The sequence below is a fragment of the Triticum aestivum genome, chromosome 6B (assembly GCF_018294505.1).
Source record: "Triticum aestivum cultivar Chinese Spring chromosome 6B, IWGSC CS RefSeq v2.1, whole genome shotgun sequence".
Classification (NCBI taxonomy): Eukaryota; Viridiplantae; Streptophyta; class Magnoliopsida; order Poales; family Poaceae; genus Triticum; species Triticum aestivum.
In genome coordinates, this window is record NC_057810.1 from 508453746 (window position 1) to 508474628 (window position 20883).

The window sequence follows — 20883 nt, forward strand, 5'->3', positions numbered from 1 at the left end:
GCGCCCGGGCACCCAAAAGTGAAGTGGGTAGTAGCACCACAAATGTAGCAAGATGGGCCAGGCAATGGGCTGGCTGAAATGCCTTCCAACTTGTTTGAAGTAGTTGGATTCAAGGAGCCACAAACACAGGGTGAGTGCTCACAGGTAGTGCAATGTATGTCAGGGCAGGAGTCAGCCAAATGACCCGAGGACGTGCAAGATGAGCACAAATTCAATCTCGTGTGGATATAATCTTGAGACGGTACACTGTTGAGCTTCCAGACATTCGCAATATGTTGCTCCGTGTGGCCGACACGACGAAAGTCCAGAATATGCAATAGAATGAAATTAGGGATAGATTGCCAATTGTCCTTTTTAAACCGACAGCCTTCAAATCTTGTATTTTGAGCCATAACACTGCCACACTGAAAAGAAGGGAGACTTCCAAAAGAAATATTTGCCATTAATGCTGATGAACCCAGATCCTTGGATGGCGCCTTGCCAAAAGAGTTTGAATTTGACACATTTGCTGAAAGGTCCTTCGCCGGCGACAATACTTGCTCGGCCGTCATAGTCGACGGTGCAATAAGAGTAAACTTTTGTAGTTCAGCACATGTACTGAGATCAGAACTCTGACCAGCAGCAAGAAATGAGAGATTGGTTCTTAGGGCAATTGGGGATCGTGAAGCTACCTCAGGACTGTGAACATCGGAATGCCAAACATTGTCCAAACATCTTGGAGGAGTACGGCCATGGCAATAAAGTTGAAAGTGACAAACGAAGTCTGGCCAAACTCGATCTTTGAGACCATAGATAAAATGTCCAACACGATTGGAGGCCACCGAGAATCGAAAGGACCGACCCTCAAGATGATGCACATTGAGACCAGAGGGTAAACCCCCGATGCAACATTGCAAGGCAATGGCCACAGATTCTTCAGATAAGGGGAAGGAGGCAGACGAAAAATACGCAACCAAGAAAAATTCCTTGGTAGATCCATCGGGGAGGAAATGAACAGAGGATCCAAACCGTCTACGCACCTGATCTGCGACTGCAAGGCCGGGTGAGAAGTCCCAATGTAGGAGGCCCTCCATGGAAGCCTAGTTCATGGTGTTCCATGGCTTGGTGGTGGTGGAGGAACATTGGAGGAGGTGGTGGAGGTGGTGGTGTTCCATCGAAAAGGCCTATCTTGCTTGCGAATTACAATGTCAAGAGAAAAGGATGATCCCGTGCGGTGATCCCGACGCCGGCGACGCCGCCATCTCTCGGGACGATGCGCGGGAAGGATGCGGCCGCCGCTGCTGCACTCAAGAACATGCGCGTCGCTTGACCTCCGCGCCTAGCACGTCGCTGTCGCCGCAAAAGCCTACATCGGGAGCCACCGGCGAGATACCCCCGAATACGCCACCGCCTCATGCGCGTCACCGGCAGCAACTTTCGACAGAGGAGCGCGCCGGACTTGGTCCACTGCACGCTCTTCCGGCGAGGGCTGCCACCGCGCCGCCATGGCCGGCGATCATCTAGCATCGCCGAAGTCGCCTCCCTCTCTGCGTGAGCGTAGAAATCGGGGAGATGGGGAGAAATGAGGCTAGGGTTCGCACTGGGCCGCCGTTTTGTTCCTCCGAGGTTCGATCTGGTCTGTCGATCCAATCGGACGGCTGAGAACAAAGCGGAGCATAAACGGACCTGGGTTGCATAAATGAGCCAAATCTGGTAGTGGGCTCTTGCCCAGGTTAAGTTAGCCCACAGAAAACAATGTTGCATATTAAAGTTTTCACGAAATCACTAATTAAGGACTACTCCTTGCGCAGATCACTCCAACTTCACTTGTCATAACCTGGGAGTTTTTCCTTTTTTCGTAGATCCATTTATTCAAAATGTTTTATCTCTCAAACCGTGCGTCCAAATCTCGAACTGTTTTCGCCATTGGATTCCTCGCGTCGAGATCTTCAAAACTATATCCCATGTTGATAGGTTTTGACAAACTTCTTTTCACGAAAAAACCAGACGAAAAAACCGAACCAGAAACACGGGTTTTTTTCCTTTCCAAAATAGGCACGCCCGTGCCTCTCGCGAAAGCACAACCGTGCCTCTGGCGGAAGCAAAACCGTGCCTCTCGCAGAAGAAAAATAAACAGAAAACGCATTTTTCCCTTTCCGAAAGAGGCACGCCCGTGCCTCTGACGGAAGCACAACCGTGCCTCTGGCGGAAGCAAAACCGTGCCTCTCGCAAAAGAAAAAAACAAAAAATGCATTTTTTTTTCGAGAGAGGCACGCCCATGCCTCTCGCGAAAGCACAACCGTGCCTCTGGCGGAAGCAAAACCGTGCCTCTCGTGAAAGAAAAAAACAGAAAACGTGTTTTTTTTCCTTTTCGAAAGAGGCACGTCTGTGCCTCTCGCGAAAGCACAACCATGCCTCTGGCGGAAGCAAAACCGTGCCTCTCGCGAAAAAAAAACAGAAAACGCGTTTTTTCCTTTCCGAAAGAGGCACGCATGTGCATCTCGCGAAAGCACAACCGTGCCTCTGGCGGAAGCAAAACAGTGCCTCTCGCGAAAAAAAATGCATTTTTTTGCGCAAAAAAAATATTTTTTCCCAAATTTTTTTTGGTCGAAAAGCTAGGGAAGACCGGTAGAAAACCAAAATGTCAAAAAAAACCAAAAAAAACTTTTAAAAAGCCGAAAACACATGCGTAAAAATAAAAAAATAAAAAAATCTGGAGGGAGCGCCCAGAGCGCGACACGTGGCGAATGGCTGTGAGCGCGCCAAGTGGCGCTGATCGTTGCGAGGCTCCCGAAGGAGCGCTCGTTAATTAGTTGCTCCCAAGTTTTCATCTGCTGGGCAGAAAGTCAACAGGCCGCTGCTACGCTTTGGGCCAAGTTATATATATAAAAGAACATCGTATTTTCTGCTATATTATGAAAATGTGTATATTTTATGCACTGTTCATATTGGAAACAGATCCCGAAATTATATGTGAAAATTAAAATGGTCATTAAGTTTTCTAATGGGCTGCCGTGGGTTATATTGGACAAAATTACGTTATAGACATTTTCAGTCTATTCAGTGCTTTTCCTGATATTATTGATATTATGGTTGTTTTCAAAACTTTTTGCACTGTTGTAAATTGACAATAGCCAGAAAATTATGTTGTAAATTATGCTTAAGTCATTCTATGTAATTAGTGTTTATTTGTGTAAATAATGTTTATGTACCTTTTATGGCAATCTTTTAATGATGATGAAATTTTATTAATAGAACGCCCGTGGGTTGTTATGGGTCGAATTATATTTTTAGCCATACTATGCAGTTTTAGTGCATATGTTAAGTTCCTAATAATGTGTATGCACTAAAAAAAGTTTTGGAATTACCTGTAATTATGTTGAAATTATGTTTTAAATTCTCTGAATAAAATAGAACCAACGAGAAATTTTATTTGGAAGATTTAATGTGACAGTAATGTTATTTTCTTTTAATGGTATCTTCTAATGATGATAGCATTTCTAGTATCTTTTCAATGGTGAAATTAATGTTATAAAAGGATATTGATATTGAGCACAAATGCACAATTATGAATTGCTCATTGAATTTTCTAAATATATATATTTTTAAATTTGAATGAGTGTGAATTTAATGTTGATGCCATACTTATGACATTTCTTAAAGATGTGGTCATTTCTAATGGGCTCAGGCCACCTCAAGGAAAATGATGATGGACGTGTGATTCAGTTTTCCGCACCACACTATGTGTCATAATAATGTAGGGGCAATATGCCTATTGGGCAAAACTAAAGTTTTTGGTTGGGGCATTTTATGCCATTTTTATTATGATGTGCACCTGCCAAATATTCATAACAATCCAAAAATGATGTTAATGGATTATGATCAATTCTCTTAACGAAGAAATTTTGTTTAAGTTTTTTTTCACATGGTCATTTATTTGACAATTATTAATTTTCCCAATATTATTATTTGGAGAATCTTGATAATTTTGATATTCAAATTTTATAATTTTGTAAATTCTTATGATGATTTATATTTATGGCATTTTCACTCTGAATGTCCTCTTTAATGATTACTCGGTGGGAGTGACATTTATATTTATATGTTAATTCCAATATCATTTTCATTGTATGTCATTGAGAATTCTAATGATAATTTTGGCACTTAAGTTCAATATTCATATTTATCGTTGTGAGATTTAGTGTCAAAAGGCATCACAGTGCCTCATGGCACACATGATTATATTATGATGTTGCTTTATGTTAATGATGGCAATTAATTCAGTCGTAGTTATTGCTGGTCATTACGAGATTTTACATCTCTCTCGTCAAAATGGAACCAACGAGAAGTTTTGATTAGAGATTTAATGAGCAAATGTTCTAATGGCATATGATGATATTCTGACCAACATTGATTATGTTTTTCATGTGTCATTTACGAATGAGTAAGGTTCTTTTTTGTTATCTGCCCAACGGTGATACGGATTAGAATAAACATTAAGCATGTTTTTGTTCATGGCATTGCATGGTTAGTTCATGCTTGATTTTCTGTTATGATGATCATAAAGTTGTCTCCTCTTTTCCAGCAATAATAATGATGTCAAACTTTTGTTTGGCATAGAAGAACCTTATGTAAATAACTTTCCCACATGGAGAGTGGAGATCATTTTCTCATGTAAGGAATCTCCCAACATTTTTCTGCCACTAAGGTTAAAGGATGTTAATCATCATGATAAGGCAGGCATTGGGTGAGGACGCATGTGCCATCATGCACATAACTAATGCAAAGGAGATTAAATTCAAAACTATTTGATTTATTCCACTAGCTTTTGGAGATGACTTAATTCTTCATCTTATTGATGATGTTTTGTTCATGCTCCTAGTTATTTGACAACTTTAATTTCGTCTCTCGAATAGATGACATGATCTTATATGTTATCAAGTCAACTCAAACTATGTAATGTTAGTCCCACCTTATGGTGAGACGAGTTATGTTTTCACTAAATGAATCTTTTGTAAAGATTAAATGCTATGTTGCCATTGAAGATGTAAGAGAAGTGGGATTAATGAGACCTCATCAAAATTGTGGTTTTAGACCACATTGCGAGGGGGAGAATGGAAGTATCATTTAATATGAGATATCGCGTTCACTTCTCCTACTTAGATCATAGCATGTAAAATTAAGCAAACTATGTATCTCAATTCTCTAATTAAGATGGAACAAACGAGAAGTCTTGGTTGGAGAATGTATGAAAAGCACATTCTAATGTTGGTTCTCTAATTAAGATGCAACAAGTCTTATTTAGAAGAATGAATGAAAAATGACTCCTTTATCATATTAGTGTGTACTTAATCCCTTATGAGCATTACGAAGCACACATGAATGCTAAAGTGGCAAGCTTGCTAGTCTAATGACCATCATGATGTAACATGTTGATTATCTATGACCAACGTTGTTTATAATCATATGTGACACTTCACTCAAGTGGTAAGTTTGTTGGTATCATGTGGCTTGTGGTTATATTTCTGACTAACGTCGTTTATAATCATTTGTCATAGTTCATTAAGTTCTTTTCCATCTTCATCCCAACGGTGTTGTGGTTTATAGCTGAGATGATTGTTATAAAGATTTTTGGATATATTTCCATGTTCTAAATAAAGTGATCATCGGGGAACCTGGAGCGTATGAACATTAATCTTAAGGATAATTCCATTAGATCTTTGTTCATATGCATCAGGTAAATTGAAGGTAATTTAATTTTCTCTAATGCAACACTTATTGTTGAGATTCAACAATTTCCCTATGACCAATAATGTGTGTGAATGATCATCTTAGTGGCTTGTTGCCATATAGGATGAAGATTCTGAGCTCTAATGATGTATGAAACTCCATAGAATTTCTTCAGTGAGTTGTTGTGACGTTTGTGTTATTACTATGACATGCACTTGGGTTGACTTAGTTGATAATGTACGTATGGCTCAACTATACGGTTTTGTCATGGGTGAAGTTGACATAAGGCATGTTATCTAAAGAAATACAATTATGAGGTAATACAAGCATTAGGACACTCATACTATAAGACGAGGGGAGTAAGATCACTACTGTCGGTGTCAAAATCGATGGATCTCGGGTAGGGGGTCCCGAACTGTGCGTCTAGGCGGATGGTAACAGGAGACAAGGGACACGATGTTTTTACCCAGGTTCGGGCCCTCTCGATGGAAGTAAAACCCTACTCCTGCTTGATTAATATTGATGATATGGGTAGTACAAGAGTAGGTCTACCATGAGATCAGAGAGGCTAAACCCTAGAAGCTAGCCTATGGTATGATTATTGTTCGTCCTACGGACTAAAACCCTCCGGTTTATATAGACACCGGAGAGGGCTAGGGTTACACAGAGTCGGTTACAATGGGAGGAGATCTACATATCCATATCGCCAAGCTTGCCTTCCACGCCAAGGAAAGTCCCATCCGGACACGGGACGAAGTCTTCAATCTTGTATCTTCATAGTCCAGGAGTCTGGCCAAAGGTTATAGTCCGGTCATCCGGACAACCCCTAATCCAGGACTCCCTCAGTAGCCCCTGAACCGGGCTTCAATGACGACGAGTCCGGCACGCATATTGTCTTCGGCATTGCAAGGCGGGTTCCTCCTTCGAATACTTCATAGAAGATTTTGAACACAAGGATAGTGTCCAGCTCTGCAAAATAAGTTCCACATACCACCGTAGAGAGAACAATATTTGTACAAATCTAATCTGCTGACGTATTCCATAGCGTGACATCACACCACGGCTAAGCCTTTACTCGAATCGTTTATTGTCCCACCTCAGCGTGTTTAGCGAGGCGGTTTCCTTGGCACGTCTTGTCAAAGCAGAGATCGTGTCCCCTTATTCCGGGATTCTCATCAATACAGGCGTGGGTAACCCAACTGTGCCATTAACCATGGCGCTTGGGAGATAAGCGAGTTTTACCAGGCTGGTGGGGGTACATAGTTTTGTCCGCCCATATAAGGGGATAAGGATCCACCCTTTCCATCTACGCCTTCTTCCTCCTTTGCTTATCCATCTCCGCGCACTTGAGCTCCAGCGCCCAAGTCCGCACTTCCCACCTCGACCTTCTCCAGCCATGTCCGGAGCGGGAGGCAGATGGATGGCCTCCTCCGTCACGGAGGGGCACATCAAAAAGTTGAGGAAAGCCGGATACTTGCCCAACGACATTGCGCACCGGCTTCCAGACGAGGGGCAGCTCATCCCCACCCCCAGGCCCCATGAGAGGGTGGTGTTCCTCCCCCATTTCCTCCGCGGACTAGGCTTACCCCTCCACCCATTTGTCTGGGGGCTCATGTTCTACTATGGCCTGGATTTCCACGATCTGTCCCGAAACTTCATCCTCAACATCTCGGTGTTTATCATCATGTGCGAGGTCTTCCTCCGCATCAAGCCCCACTTCGGCTTATGGCTAAAGACCTTCAATGTCAAGTCGAAGGTAGTGGGCGGCCGGCAAGCGGAGTGCGGAGGCGCCATGGTGGGCAAGATGCCCAACGTCACATGGCTCGAGGGCTCCTTTGTGGAAACCATCAAAGGGTGGCAATCGAGGTGGTTCTACATCACCGAGCCGCGTGACCCTGAATGGGCAGCAGCCCCCGAATTCCAATCTGGCATCCCCACATGGCTCACCTCTTGGAAAGAGACGGGCCTGTCATGGGGTAATTTGGAAGAGGTGACCGGACTCCAAACCTGCGTCCAAAACCTAGTGGACAAGAAGGTTAAACTTATCAACGTAGTCCAGGTCATGCTCTTCTGTCGGATCCTCCCGTGTCAATGACGGGCTTTTAACTTGTGGGAGTTCGACCCGGCCCAGCACCAAACTCTGTCCAGGCTCTTTGACACAACGCACGAGGACGCCTGGAAGGTGCTATTCAAGGGTTCCGAGGTTCCCCCTCCCATTACCGAGGATCGCGGATTCTGTGCGAAGTGCCAAGCCAGCGCGGTAAGCTTGTTTTACCCTTTACAGGATACTTGTTTTTCATAGTTTGACTCTACGCGGGATCTAAGCTCCCGCTCCTTTGACAGGACTGGAAGAAGACGTCCGGACAGATTGACTGTCTGGCTCCTTTGCCCGAAGGCCCAGCAGATGCACGCTTGGCGAAGCTGCTGGTCCCGGCACCTCACGTGGTACCGGAGAAGAAGGCCAAGAAGAAGGCCACGGGAACTCGAAAGAGTTCCCGGCGCCTGGTAGTGTCGGATTCATCGCCCGACGACCCCGAAGCGCACTCCTCCCCCAAAGACGAGGAGGAGGAAGAAGAAGCCTCTCCCCCTCCAACGGGGGGAGGAAAGAAAAGGAAGGTCGCCCCAACTGGGGAGGCCGGAGGGTCCAAGAAGGGAAAGACCCTTCTTCCGGACTACTCCACCAGCGCCGACGACGGCGGAGAGGAGTGGCCATCCAGGGCCAAGCCCCTGGCAAAATTGTAAGTATCCAAATACCAGAATGACTCATGGCGTTCCTTTATTGCACAGTATCTTCTGACGCCGAATATAATCATGCAGTCCGCCCAAGGCCCGGCTTGACGCTTCATCGAGCGGCTCCCTAGATTCGTCGGATGTGAATATTCTTTCACTCCCGACTGCTACCTCCCCTCGCCCTGCGGATGATGCCGAGGTGGAATCCCAAAAGGGGCTAAGACAGGAGGAGGTGGTCCTGGAGGCGCCGCAAGGCGACCTCCCGGGCTCCAGGCGCAAAGGGGATGAAACCCCAGAGGGATCTAAGTCCAGCCATGGGCCGGACACCGCACCGGAACCTTCAGCGGTTCCGGAATCCGGCAAGCGTCCCCCTAGTAAGAAGGGAAAGCCTACGATGCCGGTGACCTCCGTCCAACTGGAGGCACCGGATAATTTGCTGGAGGTGCTTAACGGCGCCTCCATCGACGAGGAGCACCACACTATTATGAGTGCGGTGATCCGGAAGGTTCAGTCCGCCAAGAGCGGGCTGACGGAAGCCTGTGCCAGCCTTCTAACAGGCTTCGAGGTATGTATTTAAGATATGTAAAAATATTACTGCATAGACAGTAGCCCCTGATGCTCAGTTTGGTATTCGGAAAGAAAAGTTGAACTGAGGATCTGAAAAGATATACGCAAGAGTCTAACATAAGTATGTCAATATGGGAATGCAGGTTGCACTGCTGACCTCTGTCGCACTGACTGCGGAGGTCGATGCATTGAAGCAGAGCCTCGAGCGGTCCAAGAACGAGCTCGGCCTTGCCAAGAAGTAGCTTGAGGACAAGGAAGGTAAGTAGTACCTTGTATAATGATATAAAAATATCTGGTTGCAAATAATGACGGGACCAACATGAGTATTACAGGGGCCACAACCGAGGTGGCGACCCTGAAGGAAGCGTTGTCCAAGGCCAAAGACAATGTGGTCGTGGAGCGCACCGAGCGAGAAAAGCAGGAGGCGCGGGTGGCGGAGGTGCGGCAAGAGCTCCATGCTCTTGTGAAGAAACACGAGAGATTGGAGCTTGACTCAAAGACTCGAGAGTCTGAGCTTGCCTCGGCCCTTGAGAGCGCCAAATCCTCCAAGGCCGAAGCCCAAAAAGCCCTCTAGGAAATTGAGGCAATGAAGCAGATAGCGGCGGGTAAGTCATTCTTTATGCAAAGCAAGCACGTGAAAGTGAATTACTTGTTACTTACCCGAGTCTGGAGCTCTCCAGGAGCATTCGCAGATCTGCCCCGCAGTGTGTCCGATGCTGCCGCATTCTACCGAGTCGAGGAATGGAGCTCGACGGAGAAGGTGTTCTTGTCCCAGTATGTTGAGGCCGGACACCCGGTGCCCTTGAGTGACCAGCTGAAGCAGCTGGTCGAGCTCCATAAGGTAGCCGAACAGGCCATGAAGGGCCTAATAGTACGGCTATGACCTGGGGAGGTCATGCCCAGGAGCTACTTTGGGCTGGTGAGGCGGCTAGTGGATGCATGTCCACGGCTTGAAGTCATCAAGCGCTCCGTATGCATCGAAGGTGCCCGTAGGGCCCTTGCCCATGCTAAAGTACACTAGGGTAAGCTGGATGCTGAGAAGCTGGTGACAGATGGGCCACCGGAGGGGAAGGAGCATCGCAGGCCCGAGATGTATTATGAGGGCGTCCTGAAGGGTGCCCGCCTTGTGGTGAATGAATGTTCCAAAGATGTAATATTTGAGTAAACTCGCTCGTGTTATCCTGTGCGTTGAAGACCATTTAAAATATTACCTTCTGTGCGGCCGTTTATCAAATCTGAGAGATGGCGAGTCATCGGCTTCTACCCCCATGCCACGAGTGCTGGGGTGTTCGGGATAAACCTGAGCGCTCTTGTTCCCATTCTTGGGTCCTTCGAGGGAGGCGCTCAACACAACGAACAAGGCAATCGGACTATAATGATTTATCACTCTCACTTAGCCATAGAATTCTATAATTTTAAAATTCGTCGAAGCCCCTAGTATTCGAAAGACCGAGTTCGGGGCGCTATCCATACCTAGGCCGGACAAAGCCAGCTCCTCGCTCTAAGCGACATAAGTCTTTAGGGACTCAAAACCTCTCGAACAGCGACCGGCTCTCGCCCTATCATGACGGTCAGTTTTAGCTTTCTCTACTGAGGTGCTTAACCCAGCTCAACTAGGGCACAATCGTAGTAGTTCTCCCAGCGCTACCTTAGCCGATATAACGGAACATAAGGTACCAAAACATGGGAGCCGGGCAAACCCAACTATTGACCCAAGACATGATTCGGAGCCGATGCATATAATGCTATAAGTTCGGGGTGCCGCACTCGTGAGAGTGTTCGGACTTCTCACACCATATTCTGGGTACTTAAGCCCCTAGTGTATTGGCCGTACCAAAGTGTATGGTTGCATAATGTCATAAATGAACATATTTATAAAAAATGAGTGCAAAATAGACAAGAGCTATGTATTGTTTATTAAAAGGCTGCTGTGAAAGCAAAATGATACAAATAGTGCGATAAGCAAGAGATGGGATTATTTGACATGTCCCCCTCCAGGGGCAGGCTGCGGGACTTTTATGTAAGACAGGTATTTAGCTCGTTATAGAGACCACCTGGACATGCGACATAGCTTGTTGCCTCCCTGGCTGTTGCATCTTGTGTTCGGCGATTGTACTGCCGGACAGGCCTTCCGGAGAGTGGAGTCCTGAAAGTAAGAATAAAAAAAAGAAATGACAAAATCGGGAGCCCCTAGTGCGGTTGAGCCGTATTGTGGGTGTGCTGTGGTTGTGCCCCTTCCCTTATGCCCATGGTATTTCCAGAGTGTAATTATGTACGCGTGGTACTGGTTTTGCAATTTCGCGAGGGCTGGGGTTGGGGCCGCACTGCTACACTTGCTCGGAGCGTGCAAGGCGGTCTTGCTGTAGGTTACTCCGGGCGCGCTTGACGGTGTCCGGACGTTTAATAGCTGGACTGGAGAATTGCCTTGAGAGGCTACTTTGTACTTCCGCCGCAAGGGCCGCCGTATGCTCCTCCGTTCGGAGAGAGCGTTCGGTGTTTCCATTGACCGTAATGACTCCTTGAGGGCCTGGCATCTTGAGCTTGAGGTATGCGTAGTGCGGCACCGCATTGAACTTTGCAAATACGGTTCGTCCGAGCAGCGCGTGATAGCCGCTGCAGAACGGGACTATGTCGAAGATTAACTCCTCGCTTCGGAAATTATCCGGGGATCCGAAGACCACTTCGAGTGTAACTGCGCCTGTACAGTTGGCCTCTACACCTGGTATGACGCCTTTAAAGGTCGTCTTTGTGGGTTTAATCCTTGAGGGATCTATGCCCATTTTTCGCACTGTATCCTGATAAAGCAGGTTCAGGCTGCCGCCGCCGTCCATAAGGCCTCTAGTGAGGTGAAATCCGTCAATGATTGGGTCTAGAACCAACGCAGCGAATCCGCCGTGGCGGATGCTAGTGAGGTGGTCCCTTCGATCAAAAGTGATTGGGCAGGAGGACCATGGGTTGAACTTTGGGGCGACTGGCTCCAACGCATATACGTCCCTAAGCGCACGCTTCCGTTCCCTTTTGGGGATGTGGGTTGCGTATATCATGTTCACCGTCCGCACTTGTGAGGGAAAGCCCTTCTGTCCCCTATTGTTCGGCGGCCGGGGCTCCTCCTTGTCATCGCTATGCAGCCCCTTGTCTCTGTTTTCGGTGCTTAACTTGCCTGCCTGCTTGAACACCCAACAATCCCTGTTGGTGTGATTGGCTGGTTTTTCGGGGGTGCCGTGTATCTGGCACAAGCAATCGAGTATTCGGTCCAAATTGGACGGGCCCGGAGTACTTCTTTTGAATGGCTTTTTCCGCTGACCGGGTTTGGAGCCTCGGAATCCGGCATTGACTGTCGTATCCTCAGCATTGTCGCCGTTAATGTGGCGCCTGTATTTGTTGCGACGCAACCTGCCATTGTTGTCCTTGGTATCCGGATTACCAGGGCTCTTGGTCATGTTATTACTACGAGCTAGTCAATTGTCTTCTTCCGCGCAAAAGCGGGTCATGAGTGTTGTGAGGGCTACCATAGATTTCGTCTTTTCCTGTCCTAGGTGTCGGGCAAGCCATTCATCATGGATGTTATGTTTGAAGGCTGCGAGGGCCTCTGCGTCTGGACAGTCGACTATTTGATTTTTCTTGGTTAAGAACCGCGTCCAGAATTGTCTGGCCGATTCCTCTGGCTGCTGAATGATGTGGCTTAGGTCATCGGTGTCTGGTGGTCGCACATAGGTGCCCTGGAAATTGTCGAGGAATGCGGCTTCCAGGTACTCCCAGCAACCAATTGACTCTGTTGGCAAGCTGTTGAGCCAATGTCGAGCTGGTCCTTTAAGCTTGAGTGGGACGTATTTGATAGCGTGTAGGTCATCACCGCGGGCCATGTGGATATGAAGGAGATAGTCCTCGATCCATATCGCAGGATCTGTTGTGCCATCGTATGATTCGATGTTTACGGGTTTAAAACCCTCGGGGGTTTGATGATCCATTACTTCATCTGTGAAGCATAGTGGGTGTGCGGCACCTCTGTACTGGGCTATATCACGTCGTAGCTCAAATGAGCTTTGTCTGCTGTGTTCGGCCTGGCCGTATTTGCCATATCCGGCATGACGGTTATCGTTACGTGTCATGGGGCGCCCACGCGATCCGTAGATCGATCTTGTTTGCCTTGCCTTGTCCTCCAATATATCTTGCAGGTTTGGCACATTTCCCCGTGCCTTGGTATTTTTTGAGCGACGCCGGGGTGCGGCTTGAGTGGATGGCCGAGAGGCCTCTCTGTCGCGGCCACGAGGTGGCCGGTCGGCCGCGTCATGCGCTGGTGATGTAGGTTTAGGTGCTTCCTCCTCTAATCGGGGTAGCACCCTACACTTTGGGTAGCTCTTGGAGGGGCGTTCGAGTTCGTACTCTTCGGCCGTAAGGACTTCAGTCCATCTGTCGGCTAGCAAGTCTTGGTCAGCTCTAAGTTGCTGCTGTTTTTTCTTGAGACTGCTCGCCGTGGCCATAAGCCTGCGCTTGAAATGCTCTTGTCCGACGGGATCCTCAGGCACGATAAATTCGTCATCGTCGAGGCTTGCCTCGTCTTCAGAGGGAGGCATGTAATTGTCTTCCTCTACCTCTCTGTCTGCCGCTCTCTCATGAGGGCTGGCTTCTCCATCCTCCTGTGCTGAATCCTGCTGGAGGGGGTTGTCTTTGGCACTGTCCGGGGTGTTATTATCTCCCGTGCCGGAATCATTGTTTTTGATTTGGCGGGATTTAGAGCGGCGCTGCTGACGCCGGCGCTTAGGCTGCTTCTTGGAGGGGTCATCCTCCGTTGTTCCATCGCCATTCCCTTCTTTTGGTGTGTCCACCATGTATATGTCATATGACGAGGTGGCCTTCCAGTGCCCTATAGGCGCTGGTTCTTCGTCGTCTCCTGCATCGGCGTCCATACCGTTGATGTCTTCGGAGTCGAAGTCGAGCATGTCGGTTAAATCATCGACAGTGGCTACGAAGTGGGTGGTGGGTGGGCTTTGAATTTCTTCATCGTCCCCATCCCAACCTCGCTGACCATAGTCCGACCAGGGCTCTCCTGATAAAGAGAGAGACTTTAGTGAATTCAGAATGTCGCCGAAGGGCGAGTGCTGAAAGATGTCCGCGGCGGCGAACTCCATGATCGGCGCCCAATCGGGTTCGATCGGTAGGGGCGCGGAAGGTTCGGAGTCCGGAAAGGAGTCCGGCACCTGGGAGTCACGAGCTTCATAAAGGACAAGGCTGGTGTTCAGCTCGATCACCGTAGGGATTGCAGCCCCCGAGGCGGTGTCCAGCCACCCGTCCATGATTGGCGCAGTCGGCTCCGAGCTAAGGGTCGGAGCGGACGCTGGGGTGGCCTCCTGGACACTGTTCGGCGGCAGAGCTAGATCATGCTCATCGTGACAGTGCGGCGCGCCCGGCTGTGGCTCGAATCCGTTGAAGATCAAGTCTCCGCGGATGTAGGCCCTGTAGTTCAGACTTCCAAATCTGACCTGATGGCTAGGGGCGTAGCTTTCGATCTGCTCCAGATGGCCAAGCGAATTGGCCCGCAGTGCAAAGCCGCCGAATACGAAGATTTGTCCGGGGAGAAAAGTCTCACCCTGGACAGCTTCGTTGTTGATGATCGGAGGAGCCATCGGGCCTAAAGATGACGACACAGAGGAACTCTCAATGAAAGCACCAATGTCGGTGTCAAAACCGGCGGATCTCGGGTAGGGGGTCCTGAACTGTGCGTCTAGGCGGATGGTAACAGGAAACAAGGGACACGATGTTTTTACCCAGGTTCGGGCCCTCTCGATGGAGGCAAAACCCTACTCCTGCTTGATTAATATTGATGATATGGGTAGTACAAGAGTAGATCTACCACGAGATCAGAGAGGCTAAACCCTAGAAGCTAGCCTATGGTATGATTGTTGTTCGTCCTACGGACTAAAACCCTCCGGTTTATAGACACCGGAGAGGGCTAGAGTTACACAGAGTCGGTTACAATGGGAGGAGATCTACATATCCGTATCGCCAAGCTTACCTTCCACGCCAAGGAAAGTCCCATCCGGACATGGGACGAAGTCTTCAATCTTGTATCTTCATAGTCCAGGGGTCCGGCCAAAGGTTATAGTCCGGTCATCCGGACACCCCCTAATCCAGGACTCCCTCAACTACCTTATGGAGATAGAATATTTTGGTGAGCCAAGTAATGTCTATCTTATATTTGTAACATGAAGGATCTTGGTGATGCCTCATACTTTGCTTGTATTGAGTTTCGCCAAGATATAGGTCCAAAAGGAGTATAAGTTTTATTATGATGACATACGTTGATAGAGTACATAAGAAAATATTACGTGGTAGTGCTCTATCGCACCTGCTACTAAAGTCAAGGGCAATAAAGGTGGACAGTTTAGTGTCCAAGGAACCATTATGAACTGATCAGGTAATGTTAGTTCTTTATGCTTCAGCTGTCAGAAGCAATGTAAGTATTCAAATGTGAACTTGCCCTATTTATGATCGGGATAATTGGCAAATATAGAAGTCCAGAAATGGACCACTAGAGAAGCCGCGAAAAGTCTTGTAGATATGCAAGGCAATAAAAGTTTGCATGCTCACTAATAAGAAGTCCGATAACCTCGATATCCTCGGTTATTCAGACATTGTTTCTGCGAGGTGTGTGGATATTAAAGTTTCCACGTTATGTTACATCCTCACTCTCGCATATGGAGCTATGTCGTGGAATCCATAATGACATGGATGGCATTAGAAACAATGCAATTTACGATGTGGCATGTTAAGAGGCTATTGGGCAGGTTGTATGTCAAAGAAGTTCTATTCCCGAACTTAAGGTGGTAGACAATATTTATAAAAACCACCTACTGCATTATGAACACGCAGTTTTCTATGCGAGTAACAACAAGTCAAATGGTGTTGCCAAAACCATTGACAATATGTTTCATGTTGTGAAAGCTAGAATCCAGGATCAAGCTAATGATGTTAAGCATATAAAAATGATTTGTATGTATTACGGATCCGTTTACCAAAGGCTCGCCACCCGTATTTCTGATTACGTTGCCGACATGGGTTAGGAAAGCCTTTTGATCCTGGAAATTAGGACCATCTTGTAAACCATCTCCCATAAAGTAGTATGTTTTTCATTTCGAGATAGAATTATATACTATAGGTAATGAGGTTCAGTGGCATCTCATTGGTCATTGTAACACTTTGCCTTGGTATATTATTTCTATTGAGAATGAGCTCATGATGTTTGTTGACCTTACGATCAAGGGGGAGAATGTTGGAATTTGATCTCAAGTCGTAACAGACCAAGAGAAAAGGGGGAGCTCTTCTCCACGTTTTGTGCTATGATCGGAGGCACACAGAAAGACAACTTTTGGTTTTGGTCCCTGTCTCTTAGCATCAAGTATAAAAAGAGGAGGTGGTGCCCCTTGGGCAATGACACACGCATACATGGGTTAACCCCCAACAAACTCCTAACTACCGATCCTAAAAGGGTGCATAAAGGGATCAGAAGGCCATCACCACAGCCGGCCACCGCAAGGATGTGCCGGCGGCTTCCTGCTGCTCTACACCGACCAGTCGCTGGTTGATGCCGGCCATCTCTAGTGCCGGTAGCCTTCTGGGCGTCTTCTACCTATTGCTGGCTACGTTCACGCTTTCGGCCATGGGCTATTCACTCGGTGCTGTTCCGCTTCGCCAACTATTCCCGTGTGCTGCATCGACTAGGGCCTGCATCAAGAGTATGGGATTTCGTCAATCACTTGTAAGTTCACACGCTACCGCACATGTATTGGTGTTCTAATCAAGAGATCCAGATCCAATTTATGTTAACCTAAAGCATTATGTATAACAACCAACACAGCCACCGATCAAATTTCTCAGTGGCAAAGAACATGACTAGCAGTACAAGAATATCAATCGACCTAAACGAATTAACAGGGGACGGCAACATCATTCGACCCTAGCTATGGTTTCCAACGCTGCAAAACTGTCGCCTCGGAAACTACAGTCATCTCCTGTTTGTTCATAGCGAGTGCTTCTTCCATCTCACCAAGGAGTTCAGGAACTCCATCACCTGCACGAGAACCAAACGATCAGGAATCCATTCTTTGAACAGAGCCAGCAGGAGCAGAGCACACAAAAACTAGAAAGAGTTTTACTTCAGACGGGTCCCTGAGCGAGTAGAAGGCCTCGGTTTCCTTGGGCGCCTGCGAGACCAGTATCCCGTATCCGCAGTTCCTCTCCCGAAGCACCTGATGGAACCAAGGGGAAGAAGACCATGAGCTTGCAGTTTACAGCCGGGCCAAAGATCCGAATGGACTGCACAGCTGCCAGAGAAAGAAATGGGAACCTTGAACGCGTCTTCGTCGGTGCGGTCGTCGCCGATGTAGATAGGGATCACTTTCTCGGAGTCGCTCAGCCCGAGCGACTGAAGCAGGAACTCGACGGCCTTCCCCTTGTCCCAGTCGATCACTGGACGAACCTCTAAAACCATTCGTCCGTTGGTCACTTTGAGACGGGGGAAGTCCTCCAGCACTTCGTTTACGAGCCGTGCGACCAGCTCCCAGTCCTACGATCAGGCAAAACTGTCAGGCGAATCTGCAGGTGCATGCCATCCATGGAAGGAGAGACCCAGAGAAGAGGCAAAAGGGAGCATCAGTCCAGTGCTTGAGGCGCAGGGTTTTTACCTTCTCGTCCACGTTGCGGTAATGTACAGACACGCAGAACTTGTTGTCCTCAACGCTTGCGCCTTCGATTCGGCTCGTGACTTCCAAGAGGACCTTGGAAACCTGTTGCGAAAAATACCCATTAATACAACACAAGAACCACTGAACTTTGCATGAATGGAATCCCTGTCATTTTCTGAAGTTTCAGTTTCAGTTGTCCCGTCGACTAAAGTATTACAGTTTGTCAGCTTCATCAGAGTTAAATAAGAAAAAGCGCACCTCATCGATCATAGGCAGAAAATCGCGAGCAGGTTGGAAGAGGTTGGCTTCTTTGCCCTACAAGTAGGGTTAAGGAACCGTCAGTATTGCACGCATATCATATTTGTGTTTATGCGAAAAGACAGTGAATTTTATCATCTCTGAAACAAATGAGCAGGAAATGCTCACCTTTTCAGCATTGCGTTCATAATGTGCTGAAGAAGATGTCATTATGTCCATCCCATGACTACCAGCATAGCAGAGTTCCTTCAGTTTTACGAATTCAAGAACCTACATAAATTGGAATGGAACTATCAAATTAACCAGGCATTAATTGCATATCAATAGGATTCTGAAATCAAACATGCATATATCAAATTAATCAGGCATATGATTGCATATCACTGGGGAGGATTCTGATATCAGTACAGTGACATGTGCAAAGAGTTAGTAACTTCATATAGTTATCAATACCTTCTTCCGGGACCTTCCGCTGACGATGGCAGCAGGGAAGTACTTGGCGACGTTTCTCACGGCAGCTCTCATCTAAGAAGAGAAAAATGTTATGGGACAACTATAAGCAGGTGCTCATTTGTTGATAACCAAGAATTGCTACTAGTAGTTTAAGCAGATTATTCTGATTTACCACAGGGGACATGACGGCTTTTTCAGGGTCGTCGACGATCGGAGACAGGGTGCCATCGTAGTCCAAGAAGACCGCAATCTTCTTGCCTTGTGCACTGGCTACGATCTGCTTGAAGGAAGCCAGAGCAGAAGGGCATTTTGCCTACAACGAAAGAGGCATATCTGTAAGTCTTTCTTCAGAAGAGGCATACTAGTACTACTAGTAGTACGTCACCCAAAAAGGAATCATGAAAAATCTTACCATCCATGTACTGTAGGCAGGATCTTCTTCAGGCAAGTTTTCCTCGCCGAAGACCACGTTGTGCTTCTTACGTGGCGACGAGGATTTCATAGCATCCAGCAGCCCGCTCACGAGGACCTCCTCGATCTTGCGCCTACTGACGTTTACGCCGGCGCCACCAGCGCCGGAGTAACCTCCGGGCCTGACTGAAAACGGCATCATGTTGGAAGGCAGCACTCCCATCAACGACTGGCTCATTGACATCGGATCACTGATGACCGGTGAGCCGTTGCTCAAATCCATCGGGTCGGACGAAGAAAAAGTGTGGTCAGTACGGTGGTCGTCTCTCTTTCAGCAGGATTTTCTTAGCCCACTGTCTTGTCGATGAAGAACCACTTCTTCAGCGTTTTCTTGTCACTGCAGGTGTGGAGGAAGTTCATCAAAAGCAGAATACCTGTGAACTGAGCAGAGAAGGTAGGATAGCGTTAGGCAAAGGGCGTCTGCTCCATGAGAAAAGAGAAGGTAATTCGGGATGATTTGTAGTACCTTGTCATGCTGAGAGAGATGACACATCTATATCACAAGACTGGATTGGCACATAGGAAAAGCCATACAAAGCCAGCTCCGTTTAACTCCAATGTTCAGAATGATGCAAAGGCCGGGGTTTCAACCTCCTTCTCGAAAAAACTCCGATATTCAGAAGGTGTCACTGCACGAATTAACCAACAAGAGGATCTTCTCAGTTACCCGGAAAGATCAAATAGCAGACTAGTTACTTCCACGACGTCGACAACCGCACATGGATCAAGTGTCAAGCCATGTTAAATCTGTGTCGTTATCGTGATAGAGGAAGAAAACAACATCCAGAAAAAGCAGAAGGGAAAGGGAAAATGTCAAAGTAAAAACTTGCAGATTGCTGGGTTGGCCTTAACTATGGTTAAGGTACGGTAAACTAATTGCCAAAAGAAATATGATACTTAACCTTGTACTATTAACATTTTCTGAAAGAATATAAACATCTGCAATGATATGCCGGCCCAATCACGGATGTCTGATGCCATGTGTGCTCTGGCCCAGGTGTTAATGCCTTGGTGAGTGTTTCTGTTTCTGTGCTTCTGAACTTAAGAACGGTAGGTAAACCTAACGCATCTAAATTCTGTACGCAAGTTTAGGGCGATTAAATTGCCAGAGGCGCGAATATGAGAAGAGCGATTGCGCCGCTATAAGCCATGACCGAAGCATAAGAACGTCAGCTCCTGTGTTGTAACCAAGCTATGATGGAAGCATGAGAACGTCAGGTTACAGCAGGTTCGTGGGAAAAGGCCAAGTTTCAAACATTTGACTTGACTATCAGTTCGGTAATTCAACCTTGTTCCCGACGACCAAATCTTCAGCGGGAGATTTGTAAGAAACGAAATAATTAATAGAACCTCGACAATACACACACTGCTAAATGCTATGGAGTAAAAAATATGCAGGACATTAGCAAATCAGTCTAGGGGGATTCAATGGTAATCAAGAGAAGGGGATTCAGTCCAATAGCAGGCTTTGGTCCCCTGGCAAATTGCAACCAGTTATCTGGCAAATTTCATAGGGGGAGAGAGAAGGACGAGGAAGAGTCCCCTAGGAAATTTCAGTCCAGCTTTGGCACTTGCTGTGCCTTTCGGCAGATGCATCAACACGAAAGGACTTGGACGAATACTCCTCAAGAACAAATATTTGACCAACCGAGCATTGCATGCGAGCAAGTAAACTAGGCGACTGGCTAGGAGAAGAAGAACATGCACACCTTAGTATGAAAGGGACTTGTATTGGACGAGAGCGGGGGTCGAACAATATGCGAGGAGAGGAAGGCGAGGAGAGAGGGGGAGAGTGGCGTCGATGCCAAAGACTATTTATAGAGGCGCTGGGAAAAAAAAGGCGAGAAAAATCTTAAAGAATTCAATGGCGCCTACATGTTTTTGTTACGCCATGTATTTGCTAGGTTCACTCGCGGGAGCCCACGCGATTTCAAACCCTTTTCTTTTTTTTTCATCCAGATTCATCGAACAGGGACACATGATATAACTAACTGTTGAGAAAGGAGTAAAATTA

At 47.1% G+C, this 20883-nt stretch overlaps 1 protein-coding gene across 3 annotated transcripts; it reads right to left on the reverse strand.

The window, feature by feature from the left end:
* Positions 1–16309: 16309 nt before the first annotated feature.
* LOC123137693 (probable trehalose-phosphate phosphatase 1) lies at positions 16310–20662 on the reverse strand. Of its 3 annotated transcripts, XR_006468458.1 has the most exons (12): positions 20579–20662; positions 19336–19498; positions 18811–19250; positions 18571–18711; positions 18399–18470; positions 18114–18215; positions 17946–18002; positions 17688–17789; positions 17351–17569; positions 17160–17252; positions 16923–17074; positions 16310–16728 (listed from the first exon to the last, which is right to left on the reverse strand). XR_006468458.1 is itself a non-coding variant. In XM_044557530.1 (11 exons), the coding sequence occupies exons 3-11, from the start codon at positions 19090–19092 to the stop codon at positions 17024–17026; spliced, it is 1119 nt and encodes a 372-aa protein (XP_044413465.1). In that variant the 5' UTR covers positions 19093–19206; positions 19336–19498; positions 20579–20662; the 3' UTR covers positions 16743–17023. The 3 variants fall into 3 exon arrangements, 2 of the variants coding, with proteins under 2 accessions (XP_044413465.1, XP_044413464.1); XM_044557530.1 differs by lacking the exon at positions 16310–16728 and having other exon boundaries at positions 16743–17074; positions 18811–19206; XM_044557529.1 differs by lacking the exon at positions 16310–16728 and having other exon boundaries at positions 16743–17074.
* Between the last annotated feature and the right edge of the window lie 221 nt (positions 20663–20883).